We start from the raw sequence: 22701 nt of genomic DNA, 5'->3' as shown, positions 1-22701 counted from the left end.
TCTGATTTCTGGCCTCTGGTTAATGTTTGGCGACTTCTTTGAAATCTTCAACTTTCTTGGAACAAAGACTGTTTACCACTGCGAGTGAAACCTAAGAATCCTAAGCTTCGTCTAAATCTTGATTTTTCCAGTGATGTCCTCAAAGATCTTAAGTGCCTTTGCTCCAATCCCCTTTTTATTTCCCTTTTTGATATTTTATCTTTTTTTATTATTATTACTTTCATCCCTTATCCCCTGATCGTAAACTGATTCCCGGGTAAAACACCTGTGACAGAGACAAGGTTCATGGGTTTTGGAAGTTCTTTGGTTTGCCGCGGCTTTGGTTTTGGCTCGCTAGGCCCTGAGATTTTGAGAATTGGCATTCTATCAAAAGATCGACATTCTGAAAAAAATCTGGAACTTGATTTCTCATGAGGAAGCTCTGTCAAGACTTGGAGTACAGGATGCACTATTTTAAGACTTGAAGTCCATTTTTTTTTTACATCTATGTATCTAAGGTCGATATGATTAGGTTTGAGGCTTTTTCAGCAAGGAAAAAAAAAATTTAGTGAATTTTTGAGGTAAACCTTAATTTGATTGTTTAGTGATTCAACCTTATATAAACTTTTTAAAGGAAAAATTACTAAAAACCCTCCAAAATGAACTTTTTAGACCTTCTACCCCCACCCTAATCTTTCTTTACTCCGTTTTTTAAAAAAACCAACTGTCCTTACTAAAACACCCCCAACTGAAAAAGAATTTTTTTTAGGCCAAAAATACCCCTTCCCGTACCTTGAACGTGCAATCAAATCCTGCGAACGGACCCCAATTTTCATTAACACCTGACCACGGTTATTATTCGCCAGAGTGCTTATGAGAAAACAATATGCTGAATCGAATATCTAAAACGCCGGACTGAAGTGCCTGTGTATCCAAGAAACATATCGCTGGAGTGATATGATGAATCGCCGGACTGAAAAATTTCCAGGGAGGAAACTATCGGTTCGATGTTCTTCACATGCCGGATAACCCACGATTCCTGTGACGTTTTCGCCGGACTGAGGCAGACAAATGCCGAAGTAGTTTGGATTCCAGGAAGCAAACGGCCGATCTGCTTTCCTCATATGCCGGAGTGCCCGTGATTTTAGTGAGCTATTCCCCTAACTGAGGTAGTGAATTGCCGGATTGGCCTTTCTTCCAGGAAGCTGAGTGCCGAACTAATATGAATGAAGCGCCGGAGTGGCTTCATCATGGGCCCGACTGTTACATAGACCTGTTTGCCAGAGTGCTTTCCACATGTATCAGAGTATCAATTTTAGTTAACTATTCGCCGAAGCAAGTTCATCAATTGCCGAAGTGTTTTCCAAATATGTTGGAGTGCATTTTACGGATGTCGGACTACCTATTTAACAGTGAAGTATTCTCCGGAGTGATCTTCACAAATGCCGGAGTGCACTATTATACAGTAAACAATTCGCCGTAGCGAGCTCATGAAATGCTGGTGTGGTTTCTAAATATGCCAGAGTGAGTTTTACAAATGTCGGACTGCATATTAACAGCGAATAATTGTCGGAGTGCTTTGCAAAAAATGCCGGAGTGATTTCTAGTTTTGCCGGAGTGCATTTTACAGATGTCAGTTAACAGTGAACATTCTCCGGAGTGCATTCAGAAAAAGCCGGCACGTTTTTTAGATTTCGAACTGGCTATTAACAGTGAATCAATCTCCGGAGTGGGTTCAAAAAAAGCCACAGTACTTCTTAGTTTTGCCAGGGTGCTTTTTATAGATGCCGGACTGCTTTTTTATAGTGAACTAATCTCTGGAGTGCCTTTAGCAAATGCTGGAGTGCTTTCTAATGTTGCCGGAGTTCATTTTACAGATGTCGGAGTGCTTATTTAACAGTGAACATTCTTCGGAGTGCATTCAGAAAACACCGGAGTGCAACTTAGTTTTGTCGATGCGCCTTTTTTAGATTTCGGACTGCCTATTAACAGTGAATCAATCTCCATAGTGGATTCAAGAAACGCCGGAGTGAGTTTTAATTTTTTTGGAGTGCTTTTTACAAGTGCCGGACTACTTTTTTACAGTGAACTAATCTCCGGAGTGCTTTCAAAAAATGCCGGAGTGCGTTTTAGTTTTGCCGGAACTCATTTCATAAATGCCGGACTGTGATCTCCGGAGTGCGTTCAAAAAATGCCGAATCCCCCGAAAATGCTCCAAGTTCTTGGTTTGTTCCTTCATTCTTTGTTTGCTATAAATACTGGTTTTCTTTCACCAAACAACCTTCTTTCTCTCTCTAGAAAACATATGTGCTGTGTGAAATCTCTCTCTCTAAAATACCTCTATTGTGTGCTCCATCTTTCTCTCTCTAGAGTACCTCTATTGTGTAAATCTCCATCTCTATCTCTCTCTCTTTCTCTCTCTCTATTGTGCCATTTCAGTATCTTACAACAGAACTTCAATCATCTTGCAAAAGAATCAATCCATGTTCAACATATCGGTGCATAGCAAATGTATGATCTACGCAACAACAAAGAATTCATTGTAATTCTTATAAAAAATATGCATGTGCAAGGTGAGACATAACGTTCAACTTATGAGGAAAATTTACTTCATTTCAATTGCTCTTCAGAATGGGTATGAGCCTCCCTCAATCACAGAAAGTATGAAGTTCAATTGAGCATGACCAATTCAGGGTTAATATAGAATCTTGAGATTCTGAAATATCATATTGGGGTATGTTTCATAAACAGGGACATAAACATTCAATTTTATATGGAATTTCAATATAATTCCAACACAAACTTTCAAGTTAACATTCTTAGCTTTCATGTGATACTAATTGGAGAGCATTTAGACCCCATTTGGTTCTTCAAAAGATTAAGGTAACAGAAGCAATAGTTCTGGAAATTGCTGAGTTTGGTCATCAATGACGTATTCTAATAATTTGATGTATAACTCTTGATTTAGAAATACTTTCAAAATTCTTTTCAACATGTGAATTTAACACATATACCTTTCAAATGACAGTGGTTTGAAGGAAATTCAACTCCATTTGATCATTTAAAACTTAGGAAAACAGGAACATAATTTTGAGCTTTTAGCACTCTGCCAACAATGATATATCCACATACTTTGAAATACAACTCTTACATTTACAGAATTTGGATAAGGTTAAAACAAGAAACTCATAGTAAACTCGTGTATCTTTCAAATGGATATGGTTATGAGTCATTTGGACTTCATTTGATCGAACAAAACTTTAGTGCAACTATAGTGATATTTCTGAAAATTTACACACTCTGTCAACAATGATCTAGGTGCATAAAATGAAGTATGACTTTCAAATTATTCAGAATTTCAATTGGACCTAAACATGAAGATTAAAATAGACTCAGAGACCTTTCTAATGGTGGTCATTTGAGGCAATTCAGGAACCAATTGTTAGGTCAATCATGTGTCACAAAATTATACACAGTTCCTAGATTGTCATGTCACAGTCATAGCATGTCCTAAAGATTTGTTCCTAGCTTCCAACTTTCATTAGAAATCAGCATGCAATCCTTTTTAACACATAATAGATACATATGCCCCCTTAATTCACAAGTTTCCCCTTAATTCATAATAGATATGTGGCCCCTTGATTCACAAAGATAAAATCACGACCTCAAGGGAGAGGCTTTCACACAAATTTCATCAACCCACCTTGCCCAGTGAGACCCAGCAATAGAGATACCAGCCCGATAACCATCAGCTCTTCAACAGAGAAGAAATAAAAGAAAAAAAACTCCACCTCAAAATTAACCCCAAATAGAATAAATTAGGAAAAAGAAAAAAACATGAACCCATTAAATAAAAAAACATAATGAAAACTCTATATACAAGAAAATAACCTTCTTTGATCTTCTCTAGAGCAGCCAAGAGAGCCTTTCTCCTCGTCCTCTGCAACCACTACACAATACAGGCAAAAAGAAAAATAGAAGCAAGAGAGATAATCAAAGGAACAAGAGTAAGATATAACTCTTACCAAGCCAGGGAGAAGTCATGTCAAGGGGTCAATAAAGCCAATTCAGATATAACTCTTACCACCCCATAGTTGAGGTTGTTATGTGCTCAAATGCAAAGGTCAAAAGGCAATAAAACTTGATCAAGATGAAGTTGAAGTGCTTATGCAATGATCCAAGAAAGAATGTAGTGGCATATGTTTATGCACAGATGCAATGCTTATGCAATCATATCAATCTTTGTAAACTTATTCATAAAGAATACATTGGCATATGCTTGACCAAGTTTCAAAGCAGTTTCCATTAACATAATGACAACAAAAATAACTTAAGAGGGTATTGATTCCATTAACATAATGACAACAAAAAGAACTTAAAAGGGTATTGTTTCCATTAACATAATGACAACAAAAAGGCTGAACATTTCATTAATTGGCTACTATAATAGAGTAGCTTCAATTGTACAAAAATGACTTAACATCAATTTCAATCTCGATACTCAACTTCCGTCTCAAAAAAGGTTCATACTTTTAAATTTACATTTGTTCTAAAAAAATACATTAGCGTTCACTTGCTTAGCCTCAACCATTTCTTTGGCCAACTTACAATACCCTTGCCCTTTTCCTTTTCCTCATCAATCTCGATCTTTCTTTCCTTATTATTTTTTCTCTTCATTATCCTCTCATCTTCCTCATCAGTCTCGCTCTCTCTTTCCTCATCTCCACCATCTCCCTTTTCAGTCTTGCTTTCATCATCAGTCTCGCTCTCGTTGTCGTCAACTCTACCATCTGTCTCCTCGCCCTCACATCCACCATCTCCCTCCACCATCTCCTCGGCGTTATCTACAGGAGTGTGCTGCACTAACAAATCGTGGGTCGCATGTACCAAACGTCTTGATTGCCCTGCTAATACTTCACCACCAAGTGCAGCTTGTAGCATCCCTATACATGTTAATCACTGCAAGTTTACAATAAAAATAATATGAATAATTGCTTTGAATAGATAATTAATTTAAATCAATAAAAACTAAAATATATTAATGAAATAATATACCAATGTCCTCTCGTCATCAGAGCCTGCGAGGGGGGCACATTTGATTGCGACTGTGAGGGGGTCACAAGGGAGTATTTCCATATATATAAGTGAACATGTTGTACCAGGCTATATAATCTTTTGTAGGCATTCCACCATATTTATCTGTGGCTGCTTTAACAACATTGCATTCTCGTTGCCGCCAATCACTTATCTCTCTAGTTAACTCATCACCCCAACTAGTGGGGTGTATACCCCCCTTCTCCCTCCTCTCCCACTTGGTAGGCCCCAGGGGAATAGCTTGCGACTTCCCAAATTGTCGCAGTACACGATCCGGCATATAATACTCTACAATGTGAAAACTTATCAAATATGACCGACACAATGCATTCTCTTTACTGAGTGTATCTAGTGGGGTGTACTCCTCATATGGTTGCCAATTCATCTACAACAATAATATAACACAACACTGTTAATGGGTCTTTGCATTAAATACTATCAATTGAGATGTCTTACCACTAACCATGTCACTTACAACAAAAACATAACACTAACCATATCAATTGAGATGTCCTCAAATGCTGCTAATGGGTCTTTGCAACGTGGATGTTTCTTCTACTTGCATGCTCTAGGCATTTCTATGGTGATAGTTTTAGGTTTGGTGCCTATAGCTGAGAAATGCTTATAGATCCAACACTAAACAAAAAAAAGAAGTAGAAGAATTAGTTTTTCAAGCCAAAAAGATTGCAAATATGTAAATATTGATGCAAATATGTAAAAAAAAAGTAGAAGTATTACCTGTAGTAGTGTTGTTGACCCATTAAAATGCGTATCCCCGTCCACGACCTTAGACAATGAACGATACAGGAATGCAAGTGTTGCTGCACCCCATGCATAGTTCCCAGTCTCATCGAGATCTCGAAACAGTTGTAGGTAACTTGTAAGCGTGGACCCTTGAGATGCATCGGCAAATATCGTTGTGCCGACTAAATATAGGAGATATGCTTGAGTGTGTTGAAAGAGTTTTAATTTGGTAGGCTTTTTTGGTAGTTGACCAAATTTCGTCCTCAATTAAGTATGTTTAAGACAGAATAAGCTATCACCTTTACGGTAATCTCCCAAATACTCCATGAGGAAAGCCTTGTAGTTTGTAGGTCTGATGTCGGTTACAGGCTCTCCTGCCACAGGTATCCTCAATATATACTGCACGCTGTACAAGATTAGAGTCATCTCACTAATAGTCAAACATGCAGTGTTTGTCACCTTGTACCATTTCCCCATGAAGGCCCTCAATAAACTACAATGGATACTGGAGACCCCAATGTCAATCAACGAGCTCAATTTGGTCTTCTCAACCAAAGGTACTTGTCGTGGATCTAGCTCCCATTTTCTTAGGGTCTTAGTTGATTCATTAACACGGACATTTTTTTTCATCTGAAATGAAGTTCAATAAGAAATGACATACATTAGTTATAAACAATATAAGAGTTATCTAATAAATCTAAATCATGAAGTATAGTAAATAGACTATCGTACATTTTCCATTTGATCGAACGAAGTAGATAGGTCCCTTGTTTGTCTTGACAGTTCCGAGTCTAGCATAAATCTATTTATATTATCAGAGTTTTACATGTGCACATCACATCAACTAAGAGGATATGATGGTTGATATCAAATCTTGATGCAACAATAAGAAGCCTATCAAAAATAAGAAGTCTATCAACAATAGGATGGTTAATGCCAAATCATTGGGCCACAAGCCATATGTCCTTCCAACCCAAATCAGCAATCAATAAAGAGCCTATGTGTATACAAACTCCTTTAACTATAGATAGGAAGAAGAAACAAACAAGGAACCATTTCTTAGATAAATGGAGAAAATAATAGCTCATGAATCAAGTCACATGGTATAAAACAATAGGGAAAACAAATGGTATAGAGAATATTGTTAGTATAATCCTGGAAAGCTAAAAACACATCCAACTACACTACGAAAAAAACATATACAAATGCACTTATACAGAGCATATAGGAGTGATGCATGCACTCAGAAAATGAGGGGAACTAGAAAGTAGAAAGTACTACTTTTACACACACTTGTCCTTTAATTCAACACATTTCATTTATATGGAAAAACCTTGAGAGTGTACGTTCAAGGCTTCAATCCAAACTCACTCTTCATATAGAAAGAAAGAAAACACCTCATGACACTTACAAGAGAGAAAGGGAGAGAAGCACACTCAAAAGCAAGAAAGAAAGAAAAAAGAATATAAACGCATGGTACTGAAAGAACACACACCAAACAGCAATACAGTAGAAGAATGCATACCAAACTGCTCTACAATGAAAAATAAAAGACATTGGATGCAGTAAAGAGAGAGATCATGACCAAGCAGCAAAGCAATGAGGTGCACTTGCTAAAGCAACACACACCAAAGCAATCTAGTGCACTATATATATATATATATATATATATATATATATATATATATATATATATATATATATATATATATATATATATATATATATATATATATATATATATATATATATATATATATATATAATGTGCCTCAAATGCGCAAAAACATATAATAATGAATGTAATATATGTGCCCCACAAACGTAAAATTTACATAAATAGAACAAATTTCAGTATTTTCTACAAAATGGTTGCTACAAATTAAAAAGGACCAAATAAAAAAAAATAAAGTGCAAGCACATGCCTTCAAGTGGGTGCTTTACATGCTTCCCTGTTATGACCAGTTCCTTTGCAATGACTATAGTGCATAGGTCGCACTGATACTTCTTGTGACTCGATGTGCTTCTTTTTAGGTCAACCAAGGGGGCGTCTTGAGTGAGGTGGAAGCACTCTTACTTCTTTTAGAGGAAGTTATCTACATAACCTACGCCTAGACAAGTCGATCAAGGTAACTGACATGATAGCTACATAATATGTTTCACAAAATTTTGCAACTATGAAATATTCTTGACAACAGTCAGCAGGGTCCTTATTCATTACTTGAAGGGCTTTACAAGCATGCTTCCAAGGTAAACTTGTTATTTGCCAACCCCAGCATTCACATTCTTGTGCAATAATATTTACCATATAATTCATGCGATTACCCTTGCTTTATACACTGCTCCATTTGATGCCACCGTTACCCTCACGAAAAGGGATTCCTTAATGATTTTTTTTAATTCATTTTGAGCTTTTGGGGTAAGTGTTGTACTCCAAGTTTCAGCTTTCAAATTACGAGTGGCCATTAGTTTCATGATTTGTCTCTTAATCAAGTCAACACACTGGAAAATTGGGATATCTCGTACTTCTAGAATCCAGTTATTATATGACTCAGCCACATTGGTTGTTACTTGGTCATATCGATTACCTCTGAACTGTAATGTGGCCCAATGATTTGGTGACGCTTCCATGAACCACTTGAATGCATCCTCCGAAAGTGATCTAATGTCCACCATCTTATCAAAATACTCTTGCTGCATATGTGCTCTACATGCTCTGATAAAGTTACATACAACTGCCTTCTTAACGTCATTAGGTATGTGTTTGCATTCCTTCTTGAAATTCTCTACTAAATGACGCTCACAGAAGGCATGATGAGCATTATCAAAAACTTGACAAACTGTATCAACTAATCTAGGGTGTCTATCTGACAAAAAAGTGATTTTACAATCCGTCCCAATAGCAATTTTTAGAGATTCCATAAACCATAACCAGTTATCGGTACTTTCGACATCCACAATTGCGAATGCAATAGGAAATATTTGACACCTTCAAAAAGACAACAAAGAAAATCACCATAACAAACTAACAAAATCTATCATAAAAGGTCGATCACCAAAAACCATCACATTGAAACACGTGTTGAAAAAACAAGTGTCTAGGTGAACATGGGCTATAAAAATCAGACGATGGACGTTTCCAAATAAGAATGAAGGGTGGATATTTCCATTTTCAGGCATACATACATACGCATTGTTTTTGGACGATATTTGCCCTCTACTGTATAAAATAAATTTGCAAATAGATGTATAGGAATAATCAGACTTCAAGATACCTCAAAACAAGAAAGTAATTATGTAATCTCGCCTATTGAATAGGCCCGTAAAGTACCTGAGTTGCCTTTTAATTTCTTGAGAGAAAGTTTTAAGAGAGAGAAAAATAGGTAAGAAAAACTATATTTTAAAATTGTGAATTCCGACACTTGTTTATGCAAATAGAAAGTAGTTTTTCAAGTTGAACACTGTGTGACTGTTAATTGACGATTATAACTATCTAGCAATCGCCACCTCTCATCATAAATTGTGCGCTTCAAGTCTCCTTGCGTCCTCGTACACACACATGATCATGATGATGATTTGCTCCAAAACCCCTTCATCAAAATATTCTTTTAATTTAAATTTCAAAATCTTTATGTTTTGAGATTCAAGATCATGCTAATCCAAATTATTAAACTCCATATTTAAGATCTCATCTAACCCAACCCCCTCTCTCTCACCATAATACACCTGTTAACTATTACAAATTAGGGAGCACCATGTTCAATAATTTACCTTTCTAAGCTTGGGTCTTCTTCTTTACTCTCATTGAAACGTAATAACGAGAGAAAAACCTTGAATCAATTTCTATTTACCATTCGTTGAAACTCGGTACTGATAAGAGTAAAAAACACACAATTGGATTTTTTTTTCCCCCTCCTTTTAATCATTGGGTCTTTGATATTTTTTTTTGAGAGTTGCATCTCCAATGATAATCTAATTTTAAGGTTTAAGGTTTACAAAACCATTTTCTTTTACCCGACTTCAAGCTTGAGATCATTTACATCAATGGCAGAAATTTAATAATATGATGCTTGCACGCACATGGTTGGTGGGCATAATGGTTAAAGAAAAAAAAGAAAAGAACATAAAAACCAGTCATAGGCTTACTTGGGTTATCTGGTTAAGATTTTAGGCTCGTTAAAATGGACGGTCCAAAACACTAATATACCTTATTAAGATATATCTAAAGAAAAAGTATACAAATAAAACATGTACTTTTTGGATGAGGAGGTCACAATCACTCTTGTCCCTTATATTTCAAATTGAGTGGTTGTAAGAGTGTCAATGAAAAGACTACCCCGAACCTTCAAATTTGATATCTAATGAGTATGAGTGATTGTGACCTCTTTGTAATAAAGATAAATAGTCTCATAGTATACAATCCTATATCTAAAGGAAAAAGCTTATATAAGGATGCGCTTCAAAAATCCATTGGAAAAGATAGTTTTAATGTTGAAAAGCCCTTTGATTGATCATCTAGACATTCGACATATATGACTATGAAAAATAAAAAGATTTTAGGTCTAAAAAATAGTGCATTTTACAATATATTATCTACACCGTCTATTTTCAAGATTTTCATATGTTTATAGATCTACTTGATTTTAACTATTTTTGAAATTTAAAATTTTATAATTAGATATAAAAATAAATTTTGAGATAATCCTAAGAACATTTTACATCTAAATTATATACCATGATAAAATTTGAAGGTGCACCTTAAAATTTGAACTTGCGCCTTACCTCTACCCCTATGGATGCATCCGTATGCAACCTACACCATGTTTAAACTCCTTTTTTAAAGCGGGAGGTGGTACCGGGATCTCTTTTAGACCCTGGGGTGGGGGGTGGGGGGTGGGGGGCGGGGGTAAAAAAAAAAAAATAATAATTAAAAAAAAAAAAAAAAAAAAAAAAAAAAAAAAAAAAAAAAAAAAAAAAAAAAAAAAAAAAAAAAAAAAAAAAGAATGACAATCCCATCTGGAAAAGTGGCCGAAGGCTTTCTGGGTTCCCTGTTCTCTGCTTTTGACCCTTTTTGGCTAAGCTTACGATCGCAATGTCAACCATGGCAGCAGCTACGGCGGCGGCGGCCATACCCTTCACGCCATGCGTTCTTCGCGTACCAAAGACGCCCTCACTTCCACTCCTCACTTCTTCTTCTCTCCATTCTCTCTCCTCAAATACAATAAAGCCTCCCTCTTTAAAGGCTCTTTCCTCTCGCGCCAAAGCGCTGCGGCCACAGTGCTCACTCATGGCGCCCGCCGCACAGGTCCTCCTTCCTCTCTCTTCATCACCCTCCCTCTCTAAGTCCTTCTCTTAGGAATTTCTTCTTGTTAATTTTATGATCAAATCTTGTCTATTTTTCAAACAGGTCGCATCAATTTTCTTGTCACTTTTGCAACTGTGGATAGATACATTGAATAGGAAACATGTAGATTTGAACCCTGGGTTGGTCTTATTTCCTCCTCTTACTTTGTTTCTGTGCTACTGAATTAAGCACCTCATGTTGCTGTAGAATTTCATGATAACATGCTGATAGATACATAGTCTCATGCTTTCGAAATTCGAAAATGTTTCGAAAATGGTTGGAGCAAAAGGCTTTTACAGTAACCTGATGGTCTTGTTGAAAGAATACCTCATGTTGCTGTAGAATTTCATGATAACATGTTGATAGATACATAGTCTCAAGGTTTCGAAATTCGAAAATGTTTCGAAAATGGGTGGAGCAAAAGGCTTTTACAGTAACTTGATGGTCTTGTTGAAAGAACGTGCCCCATGCTCACCATTTTTGTCGATCATGAGCCAGCCTCTGAGTTGTTCATGCTCACCTTGCTGAAAAAGAGGGTCCCTGGTTATCACCAAATAAGTTTTATCATCAATCTAGTTGTAGGACTTCTCAGATATTGTATTGCTTGATTTTCGATTCAGGGGGAGGATTAAAAGAAGGATGGAAATGTTACTCACTGAAATGGGTGGATTTTGTTTGTCAAGGAATTTGACTCAACATAAACAACCTTTTTTTTTCTCACAACCTGAGTTGTAAAATAGGACTTTAATGAACCTTGACACTGAAAAAAACCTCTACATTTGGTGTGCTCAAAGTATGACCTACTAATCTAACTTAGCATGCATTGTGTATAATGGTTTCAATCTAGACGTTGGACCATGTTTTTATCATCAATCTGACGAAGATTTGTTAAAATTTGTTTGTTCTATTTATTGGAAATTGCATTTTCCAATCCTTATGCACCACATCACTTTTGATATACGAGGAGCGGCTTGCTCTTTTCTATTTGAATAGAGACAAATGCCTTTATGGTATCACTATCATACATTAGAAAATAAAATGCTTTCGTTGTTTAAAATGAAATAGCAATGGTTTTCAAATTGTGTCGAACATAATAATCTTCTCATTGGGGATTTTATGTTTCACAATGTTATATAATTGCTTGTAACTTAGTATTCACATATTTTGAACCATGTATAACTCTAGTGAGAGGGAGATTGAAGGGTATCCTGTTGAAAAGGAAATAAATTGATTAAAAATTGCACCGTAAAAGTTGCTTCATAAACTGCTGCCTTATGGCTTCACATGCTTATTTTCTTCTGCATTGCTGTTCTTCCAGGGTGATCTGGCACTTGCAAAAGCATATTGGGTTTCTAAGTCTCTCATTGCATGGAACATAAACAATGATGATGCCTACTACTACATATATGCGAGTAGAACGGCCTGCTTGTACACAACAAGTGAGGGAATTGCAGGTTGAATTTTGAGCTGCTCTTCTTAAATTATAGGACTCACTTTTCAATGGGCACTTCTTCATTCTCATGATAGATTTGAATGGAGAATTGCAGGGTATGATGTGTTTATTTCTTAACGGCTTTATGATTGAGTTTATGGCTAATGTACTGCTTTTGATCAGTACATTAGCTTTCTGTATTTTCCATTTCCAATACTTCTGGAGCTTTTAGTTTAATTTCTCTCAAGTAGTGGCTGAACTAGGAGATGACACGTGCGACACCAATCATGTGGTACATTTAAAATGTAACTGCCTTTTTGATCTTCTTGGTTGTCCCATGTAGAGTGCGGGTTGAACTTTGATGTCTTTTGCAAAATGTTAACATTTTCTCATCATTAACCAGCAGTTGACCATAACAGATGTACCAATGGTAACCTGGGTATCCAAAATCATATTTCCATTGAGGCTCAAGCTATGATTGAGCTGCTGAGACATTACAGGAGAGGGATTAATGGGCAGTTTATCCTTGAAGTTAGCCTGTTCGATGCCCATATGTGGATTGATACGGGTGAATAGGCATTGTTCACCAAATCAGTTCTTTTAGGCTATGAGAAATGGAACTGACTATTTGAGGCTGATGTGAACCTTTGAGTCCCTGCTCTAATACATCCTGGGAATCCTGTCAGCTAGATATTCACATTTTATCACATCGTGATCCCTCTTTTCTTGGTTTTTGGTATTTAGCCATGCAGTTTGTAGTGTGTCTTATATTATGTATTGTGGGTCCCAGATTTAGTAGGCATCAATGACCTTTCATAATCTTTCGATTTCTTCTTAATTTTGACATTTTTAGGCGATAATCCATCTTTGCTACTTCAAAACCTCTATCCATGGTTACTTCCCATTATGTAGGTTCGAACCCCCTCACAAGCACTGCCTCATTAGGCTTAAGTGGTTAGCAGGCTGATGTTTGTCAGCGCTAAGTCTCAAGTTTGATTCCTACTGCTGAACTACACCACCTTTCCCCTCCCCCCCTCTCCTCCCACACCAAAAAAATAAAATAAAAAATAAACTCTATCCATCATTGATCTGGAGTTGTGTTTAATGTTATCTTTTCATATCAATTCTTAAGTTTGGGTTCCACCTATTAATTATGCAACTGGAAATGAGTAACATGGGGGTTATAATTAATTATTTTAATATCTATTTTCCTTGTTAGCATAAAGAAAAATTTGCATTTCTGATCTGAAGGATGCGTTGTTCCTTTAATAGGAGAGGACTTGAAAATTCAGATAGAAGTGGATGATGGGGGGCTTCCAAAAAATGTAAGCCTATATTCATGATCAGTTGAATATGGAATTAATGTTGAATTTGGAAGATCTAGATGCCTGTTTTTTTTTTCTTTTCAATTTCGTGGCTTGTCTTGAATCATTTAACGTCCTTGACTTAAAGTTTCAGAAGTTTTGTATTTCAGGTGACCGAAAAATTTCCTCACATCAGAGATTACAGAGCTCTTAGAGTTCCAGATAACGTGGATGCAGGAAGTCTGCTGAAATGTCAGTTGGCGGTTGCATGTTTTAATGGTAAACAATAAGGCCTCTTGAGTGTGGACTCATGTCCTTGGACCTGATTGGATTGTATGTTAATTATCCTTTACTACATAGGTTCTTGTGTGTGATATAAGATAATTATGTAATTGTGCATGATGATAAAAAGAAAATGTAATTTTCTTTTTAATGTGTAAATGTGTTTGCATTATATATTTGGAATGGCAATCCAGTGTTAATTATCCTGTACTACATAGGTTCTTGTGTGTGATATAAGATCATTATGAAATTGTGCATAGTGATAAAAAGAAAATGTAAGTTTCTTTTTAATGTGTAGATGTGTTTGCATTATATATTTGGAACGGCAATCAAGTCAGTTGTTTAAGTCTTTTTGTATATAAGCCTCAAGGGCTTCATTAGTCATTATTGAGCATCATTATTTCTAATGCATCCCACATGTGACTGAACAATTTGAGAGCCCTTCAGGGACCTGCGTAAGGTCTTAGTTTACATCAAATATGCAATATACTTCATGGTACTCACTTTTCTGCTTATTCATGGGCATGATATAACTAGTTTGGTATCTTCACATCAGCAGGTTGAATTTCTGTCACAAAAATTAAGTAGTAATTTGTGCCTGGGAGCAAATTTTATACTCTTCCACATCTAATAAATTAAAATTGTGTTCTGTACCTTTTCTCATTATTCTCTGAGATGATGTTTGGGTTCCATCGCATATCATTTATTGCTCTTGATTCCATTGTTTTTTAGTCTTTTGTGGATTATTATACTTGAACTGCCTGGATTTATTGATGGAAAATAAACTATGCTTTGAAAATTTTCCAATAGCTCCATGCAATGATCTATATTTGATCTGACAGATGGTAAAGTTCTTTTCATCAATTGGTCCACTATGGTGAAAATATTTCTTCAATTGGTTTAATGCCCATAATAAACCAGACAGTTCTTCGTCTTGATTTTTAGTTCTGACTTCCTCAAGTTATAGTTAAACGCAAAAGGCAGAATTTTCCACATTTAATATGTCATTTTCCATCGTCTTTCTTTTCCTGTATCTTTTGCATCTAGTTGGGGACATACATCTTTTTCTTGGAGGTGCGGCTTGTATTTGCTTGAAGTAGCTAGCTAAAGAAGACGTGGATACTCTCCAAGGACAGCATGGTGGCTTTGTTTTGTCTTCTTAAAGGAATCTCCAGAAAACAATACTGATATCTAAGATGGTATAAAACATACCCAAATTTAGCATGTAAGAAGATAGGAAGTCTCTGGAGGTCTTGAATGTTCCACAGTGTTACACAATGACAAGTTGGGCTAAATGAAGTGTTGGAATAACACTAGTTATATATATTACAATTTTCTGATGCCTAAAATCCTCGAGCAACTTCTGCCATTTAAGTGAACCATGACCAGTATGAGATACTCAGCAAAAAATAAGTTGGCAGTTCAGGTCCCATGACGTAGATGTGCCAGACCTGGAAATTGGAGAAAGTGCATTTCATTATCGATGACAAGGAACGTCCTAATGGCTATGAAAGATAATCAACTGGTCAACATAGTAAAAAATGCAGCCTTAACAGAAAATTTTTAACTAAGTAATAAATGAGTGAACTGAGTTTTGTTATTGCTGTTTCCCAAAAAAAGCAAAAGAAAAAAAAAAGTTGTTCTCTACTACGTGTCAAATAAATAGTTGCGGGGATCTTGGTCAAGGGTTGGCGATCCCCCTTTGGAATCTCGATCTGGTGATCGCGGAGCCAGAGCCCGAGCGATACTCGCTTCCTACCAACAGGGGATCTTGATCCTTACCTATTGGAATCTCGGTTCCTAACGTAAAGGGATCTCGATCCTTGACTGCAAAGGATCTTGATCCCACTCCTCCAAATTGTGTACTTAATTGATGATTTTTATAATTTTTATATTATTTCAAAGTGTATTATAATTTTGAAATTATTTCATATATTTTCTTTTTTGTCTTCATTTTCATTTCAAATCTCTAATTTATAATAAAAAATCTGTTCCTGGATTTCGTACTGCCCTTTTTGTCATTTCACGCATTTATTGTATCTCATCTTCAAATATTCTCTAAAATATTTTCCTTTATTTTTTAATCATTAATATTTTCATACCTTATATTTTTTACCTGAAATATCTTTTCTAGTATTCCAAAAATTGTCTACTCAATTGACTTGGTTATTTTATATTATTTGAAAATGAATGAAATAATGATGTTTTTCATTGATTTATTTATTCTCTTAATTTTCATTTAAAAACTTTTGTTTATAGTACAAAATATTTTCTTGAATTTTGTAATGCCCTTTATGTCTTTCATTTTTTAGATAATCAATTAAATATCATTTCATGCATTAATTACATCTTACTTTAAATCTTTCCTAAAATATTTTCTTTCAATATTTTCTTTCAATATTTACTTTAAATCTTTCCTAAAACATTGTTAATTCTTAGGATTTTTGTACATTACTTTTTTAATACAAAATGTCTTTTCTAGCTTTTGATGAACTTTTTTTATTTTATAATATTTGAATGTGTATGAAAATAGTGATATTTTCATTGATTTATTTATTCTCGTAATTTTGATTTAAATTTATAATACAAAATCTTTTCTTGGATTTCGTAATGCTCTTTACAATTTAATATCATATTTTGCATTTATTGTATCTCATTCCAAAAGTTCAAATCTTCCTAAAATATTTTCTTTCATTTTTTTTTTATTAAGTTTTTATATTATATCTTTTTAACACAAAATGCCTCTTTAGTTTCGTGTAAGTTGCTATTTATAATAGAAATTCATTTATTCTCTTGATTTTCATTTAAAATTTTTTGTTTATAATAGAAAGTCTTTTCTTCGATTTCGTATTGCCCTTTGCAATTTAATATCATATTTTGCATTTATTGTTTCTCATTTCAAAAGTCAAATCTTCTTAAAATCTTTTCCTTCGTTTTTTTATTATTAAGTTTTTTATATTATATCTTTTTAACACAAGATGCCTCTTTAGTTTCGTACAAATTGCTATTTATGATAGAAATTCCATTTCTCAATGTCGTGGTTTTCTTGTGTCTATGTTTGCTTATGCTTGTGAGTCTACTCGTTCAAGAGTACTCCATAAAGTCTAAATGCATTCTTTTTTTTTCTTTTTTTTTGTAATTTTTTATGGAACTTTTTAGCAATAAAGTTCTTATTAGCATGTGTTCAACATATAGATAATGCTAAAAGATTGATTGTTTATTCTTTTATTTTTAAAATATCACTTCTGAAAAAATTGATAGGACATCTTTGTAAGAATATGCTCACACATACATTTATGCTTTATCATTTAGGTAATTGCAATAATATATAGTAACAATTAAGAATACATACACACACACACACACACAACACACACTAATATATATGTCGAAAAAATAAAATCACACACAAGCACATATATATATGGGGTGCTTCCCTTGCACTCATGTAGTGCATATATAGGAGATTGCTCCCAGGTGGCTCCCTAAGCAATGCTCCCCATCACTCCAAGTGTAGGGAGCTTCAGCCAAGGCTTCTTGCACCCGCACCCGCACCGCACCTGCACCTTCTCCCGCTCCCAACAACTATGTATTAAACAAATCGGTATAAAATACTATTGCAACACTGATTCTTCTTTACTCTATTGTGCTCTCTGATGTTATATGGAATTCCTTTGTTTTTCTACTCTTGGGGAGGTTGCTAGTTTGCATACATTGATTCCTGAAGATTTTGGTATCAATGTTGCTAAATATTTTGATTCCTGATAATTCAGGGGACTTTGATATCAAGGTTTCTCCATATAAACTTTTTGTGGCATTTTTTTTTTTTAATAGCGAATTTATTTATGTGGTGCCATGGCTGACTAGGATTCTTGTAGCCGATCCTGATGTTGGGTATAGGCTCTGATGTTGATGACTTATTTATGTGGTGCTAGCTACTCTGCATCGTTTGAGAGAAATTTTCATTACAGTTACATTGGGGGATTAGCAAAGCAGCTCCTAGTTTTCATTGATTTATTTTATGGCCTTTCTATCAAATTATGTATTTGAAGTTTAGATTTATGACATTTATGTAAGTTCTTTCAATACAGGTGATGGAAACTGTGCCAGTTGCACGGGCTTGCAGTTGCCGGGTGTGATTGATGACCTATTCTCCTATGATGGTCCACTTGGTGCTATATTTACTGAGGAAACTGTGTCCCTTTATCTTTGGGCTCCTACTGCTCAAGTATAACACCATTTCTCTTGATTTTTTTTGGGGCACAATCTAAATGTCCTTATACGGTTATAAGCTATATGTTTGTCTTTGTGCATGTTTGTGTTGCAGAGGGTACTTGCCTACATCTATTCAGATCCATCGGATGGTGATCCATTGGAAACTGTTGAGCTCAAAGAGTCGGATGGTGTGTGGAGTGTGAATGGACCGAGAACTTGGGAAGGCCATTATTATGCATATGAAGTTTCTGTGTTCCACCCCAGCACTTTACATATTGAGACATGTTTAGCTAATGATCCTTACGCAAGAGGGTATGTTTTTGCGTGGGATATCTCTTCAGCTTATAAAGTGGTCTCACTTCTCATTGCTTAATTGTTCTATCTTATTGGAGTAGGCTTTCTGCGGATGGGAAGCGATCTTTGTTTATCAATCTTGATTGTTCTACCTTAAAGCCAGAGGAATGGGATCAGTTGGCTGATGAAAAGCCTGCTCTTTCATCAATTTCAGATATGAGTATCTATGAATTGCATATTAGAGATTTCAGGTATGGAAGCTCTTGATGTGAGTAGTGTTTACCTCATGTGATCTTGATCTGTCTGATTTTCTGCTATGCCCTTTCCTAGTGTAGGATCAGAATTTTCTCCTATAAGGTGATGCAATATCCTTCAACTGGGCATTTCTGAATGAATTCTAGATTCTATTGTTAACTGGATTCTCAATCTTTTTGAGTGTTCATGCTCATTTAATCTTGTGAATTTTTTTTTTGTTTTGTTTTTTGATATTTAATATCTTTTTCTTAATTTACTCTGGTATTTTGATGGGAGTTCCTTATCATTCTGAATATCTTTTGTTATTGTTGAAAGCTAAGGATCTTGGAATTGCATTTTGGGAGATATCTAACAGCTTTTGTACTTCAATAAGTTTTATTTGTTATTTGGACTGCTCAAAAGGCTTTCCGAAATTTATGCACCTTTAATCCATGTGATTTTCTTTTGAGGGCATGGTATTGGTTAGTCTGGATCATAAATCAGACTAACCAATACCCTCCCGCTTTTCCTTTGTTTGATGGAACAGTTTGCAACTTTACATAAATCATTGCTTCCTTTCCTTCTGTAATCGCTTGAACTTGGCTGTATTAGATTTCAAAGTTCAGTATTCTTTTTATTTATTTTTTACTGATTTCTCTTTTTAATCAGTAGTTTGGTTTTTAAACAGTGCCAGTGACCACACTGTAAATCCTGAACTACGTGGCGGCTATCTGGCTTTTACCTTGTCGGTAAGGTTTGCACTTTTTATATTAATCCTTTAATGCATGGTACTTTTTACATTGTGTTTTGAAATTTCTTCTGATAAATTCTTATCACAGGCTTGAGTATAAAATTTTGAAAATCTATTTTGGCAGCAAATGGTTAGGGAAAGTGGATACTAGATATCATGGTTCTAGTACTGTTAAGGATTGGTTTGATTTTTTAAGCTGGGATGACACTGACCACTAGACTATTCTAAACAATTCATTGGAAATTATTAGTGTATAAGAAATAAAAACTCATACAAGGGAGACAATGCAACTTTAAAAGTTTTACAATACATTTGAATTGCAACCGTTAAATTGAAATTGCAGCAAGGTTACAGAGACATAATGGCTTCAAAATACACTTTCGAAGAAAGGATACAACTCTATTTAGGTCCCTTATACATCAACAAGTCTATCCTCAAAGATTGAATACATGACTACTACACATATATAATGTACTCTTGGAAATTCAGCAACATACAATCTTACAATGCAAAATTATACATAAATTGAAACATGAAAATACATCAAATCAAGATCTCAACTACATAAACATGTGATTGCTCAAGTGTAGTGTGCATCAAGACCATGGAAAAACCATATGGAGCTCTCGGGTGTCCGGTTTACCGCCTTGGGTCTTAGCTATGTGCCGTTGGGAGATATGCGATGGCAACTCTCAAATTTCGGGCCAATTCATCATCTAAGAATGGGAAGCCAAGCATCTGCAAATATACTCATCAAAGATGGAAGGTTTTAGCATAGATTTATAGATCTTGCAAGTAGGAAATGCGTGGGAGTGATCCGAGGCTTTAGAACACAAAACCGGATCTAGTTTCCTCCCAAAAGAGCTCTTGGAAATTCGACGTAGTTTCTCTTAGAAAATCAGATAAATCAAGATGCTAATGAGGTGATCTATGTCACTGATTTGAGTTGGAAAAACTTGGAGAAATCAGTCAATGAAAACTTTGAAAATCATGTGGGAAGGTTCATAGAAAACTACACACACATGGATGCAGCATAATTGAACATGGATCAAGTGAGATAAAAAGGAGAATCAAAGGGCTAAAAGATGATCAACAAAAGAAGTTGTAATGTTGCTGGAATTGCAGAATTACAGCAGATAATGATGATCTAAAGAATGAAGAATGAAAGGCCTTACTCAAATAATGATGGTCACTTGACTTGTTGATCCATGGAGAGAGCTATGAACCTTTGATCGCCATTAATGGGGCTCAATTTTCCCTTGAAGATGGCCGCACCCTCTCTAAGGTTGAAGATGAAGTTTTAGAGAGAGAAAGGAAGTATTTGGGCATGCCAAAATGAGAGGGAGGAGAGAGGTTGGGGCGTGCCTCTTTTGGAGCGAAGTTTAGTGAGAGAAACTCCTTGTGTGAAATGAACTCAAAGGGGGTATTTATAAATTTTTCATGGCACATGGGATGAGATCTTCTAGATGACGAATCAAGGCCCTCCATGTCTTCTACCAAAGGCTATGAAGAGAGGCATGATCTTATCCCACCATCCACCATCAGCCATCTTGATGTATGACATGGATTTAACGCCCTTATCCTCCCTTAAGTTTACTCTAGTTTCCCTTGTGATCAAAATGGCCATACATTACATTTTAATATAATTATAAAACCATGATGGAGGGTATGCCCTTATGGTCTTTTGATCAAAATTCCAGCAAGAAGAATATTTCAAAATTCCGTCCATATCTCATTAGCATGTGGGATCAATACGATCATGCCACATGAGGCAAATGGTTAAGTGCACATTGACCATGTGCCTTTAGGGATAGGATTAATATTTCAAACCCTATACCCTTTCTAGAATGTCTCATATATGTGCACCAAGCCACTTGCTTTAGGCATGTAACATGTGTCAAAAAAAAATATTTTTTCAAGATTCACAATTTAATGAAAAATGATAATACAAGATAAAAAGGCACAAAACATCTTTAAATAAATGACAAGGGGGTCCCACATGCGGTTGACGCCACCCCTACGTCATCTCCACGTGGGAAGCGTGGCCAACCCATGGGGTTGGCACGTGGATACCCATTGGCCATTTGGGCGTCCCGTGCAGGTCCCTGGGGACTATCCTTGATTGTCATTTTATTCAAACAAATCCAGAAAAGGGTTTTTCTTGTCTCGAAAAAATCCAAAAACATTCCCATAAATCCAAAAATCATTTTAATGATTTTTCATCAAAACAAAAGATTTTAACAATGATTAAAAACATTTACAAAGGAAATTAGGATCCTTGGAATTGAATTAAAAAACAGTGCAGCCCACTCGGCTATGTCGGAATCCAAAGTCACCTTCTTGGAAATTCCCCAACAGACTCATGACCCATAGTGTTAAATCAGGGGCTCAATGATATTAGTCTTATCAAAGTCAAGTTGATATGCGACTCTGAATCCGAAGGTTAAGTGGATTTCAAGTGCACTCCTTAGAGGACATGCACACAAGAATAAGGTGCGGGGGTTCCTCTCTTAGCACATGTGCATAACTCTAACTAGTGGATCCGTGGAAGAACAAGCTTCCCATGAATTGCGACTGTATATGCACATGTCATGAAAAGGTTCTAAGAGTTAGGGATTTAGGTCAATGCCCTCTGTTGGCCCAACCTTCTCATACATGACTTTCAGTCATCAAGTTTATATGAACATTGTATTGTCCTGGCCCAACACATGGTCATGAGGTACATATCAACATATCATAGTAGCTGACCCTGACTTAGAGGTAACCCTCAGCTCTCTCTGAACGTTCCATATGCCAATCGTCCTCATGACCGAATCGGGGTTCTGTAACTCTTGGTTCCAGTGCGCCAACATCCTAGAGTCATGTCACTCTTATACTCCCACTCAAGTATAGAGCTAATGAAAATGAAGGAATTTAAGGCCTTGAAAGGACATAATTCCAACAATATCTTTAGTAGGGTGATACTAACAATGATGCGAATGGGAAGTCGCATGATGATATGCTTTTCCAGCCCATCGTTTTTCCATGT

At 35.8% G+C, this 22701-nt stretch overlaps 1 protein-coding gene across 44 annotated transcripts in view; it reads left to right on the top strand.

Moving 5' to 3' along the window:
- The first annotated feature begins 10819 nt into the window (after positions 1–10819).
- LDA (limit dextrinase) overlaps positions 10820–22701 on the top strand; it is a 67802-nt gene continuing 55920 nt past the window's right edge. For 13 of the 44 annotated variants that reach the window (XR_016059384.1, XR_016059387.1, XR_016059386.1 and 10 more), the window contains exons 1-8: positions 10847–11122; positions 12480–12615; positions 13866–13918; positions 14068–14176; positions 18271–18407; positions 18507–18706; positions 18790–18939; positions 19611–19676. Coding sequence is in view for 22 of the 44 variants with exons in the window: in XM_088872179.1 (XP_088728305.1) it covers positions 10910–11122; positions 12480–12615; positions 13866–13918; positions 14068–14176; positions 18271–18407; positions 18507–18706; positions 18790–18939; positions 19611–19676 (1064 nt within the window). In the remaining 22 variants the exon portion in view is untranslated. Of the gene's footprint in view, positions 11123–11224; positions 11302–12479; positions 12616–13865; positions 13919–14051; positions 14177–18270; positions 18408–18506; positions 18707–18789; positions 18940–19610; positions 19677–22701 lie in introns of those variants that run through there. The other 31 variants (XR_016059385.1, XR_016059389.1, XM_020663818.2 and 28 more) reach the window with 11 other exon arrangements.

This window comes from Amborella trichopoda, chromosome 7 (assembly GCF_054954075.1).
Source record: "Amborella trichopoda isolate Santa Cruz 75 chromosome 7, AtrichopodaSantaCruz75HAP2 v2.0, whole genome shotgun sequence".
NCBI lineage: Eukaryota > Viridiplantae > Streptophyta > Magnoliopsida > Amborellales > Amborellaceae > Amborella > Amborella trichopoda.
This window is presented reverse-complemented; position numbering and strand designations above follow the sequence as displayed.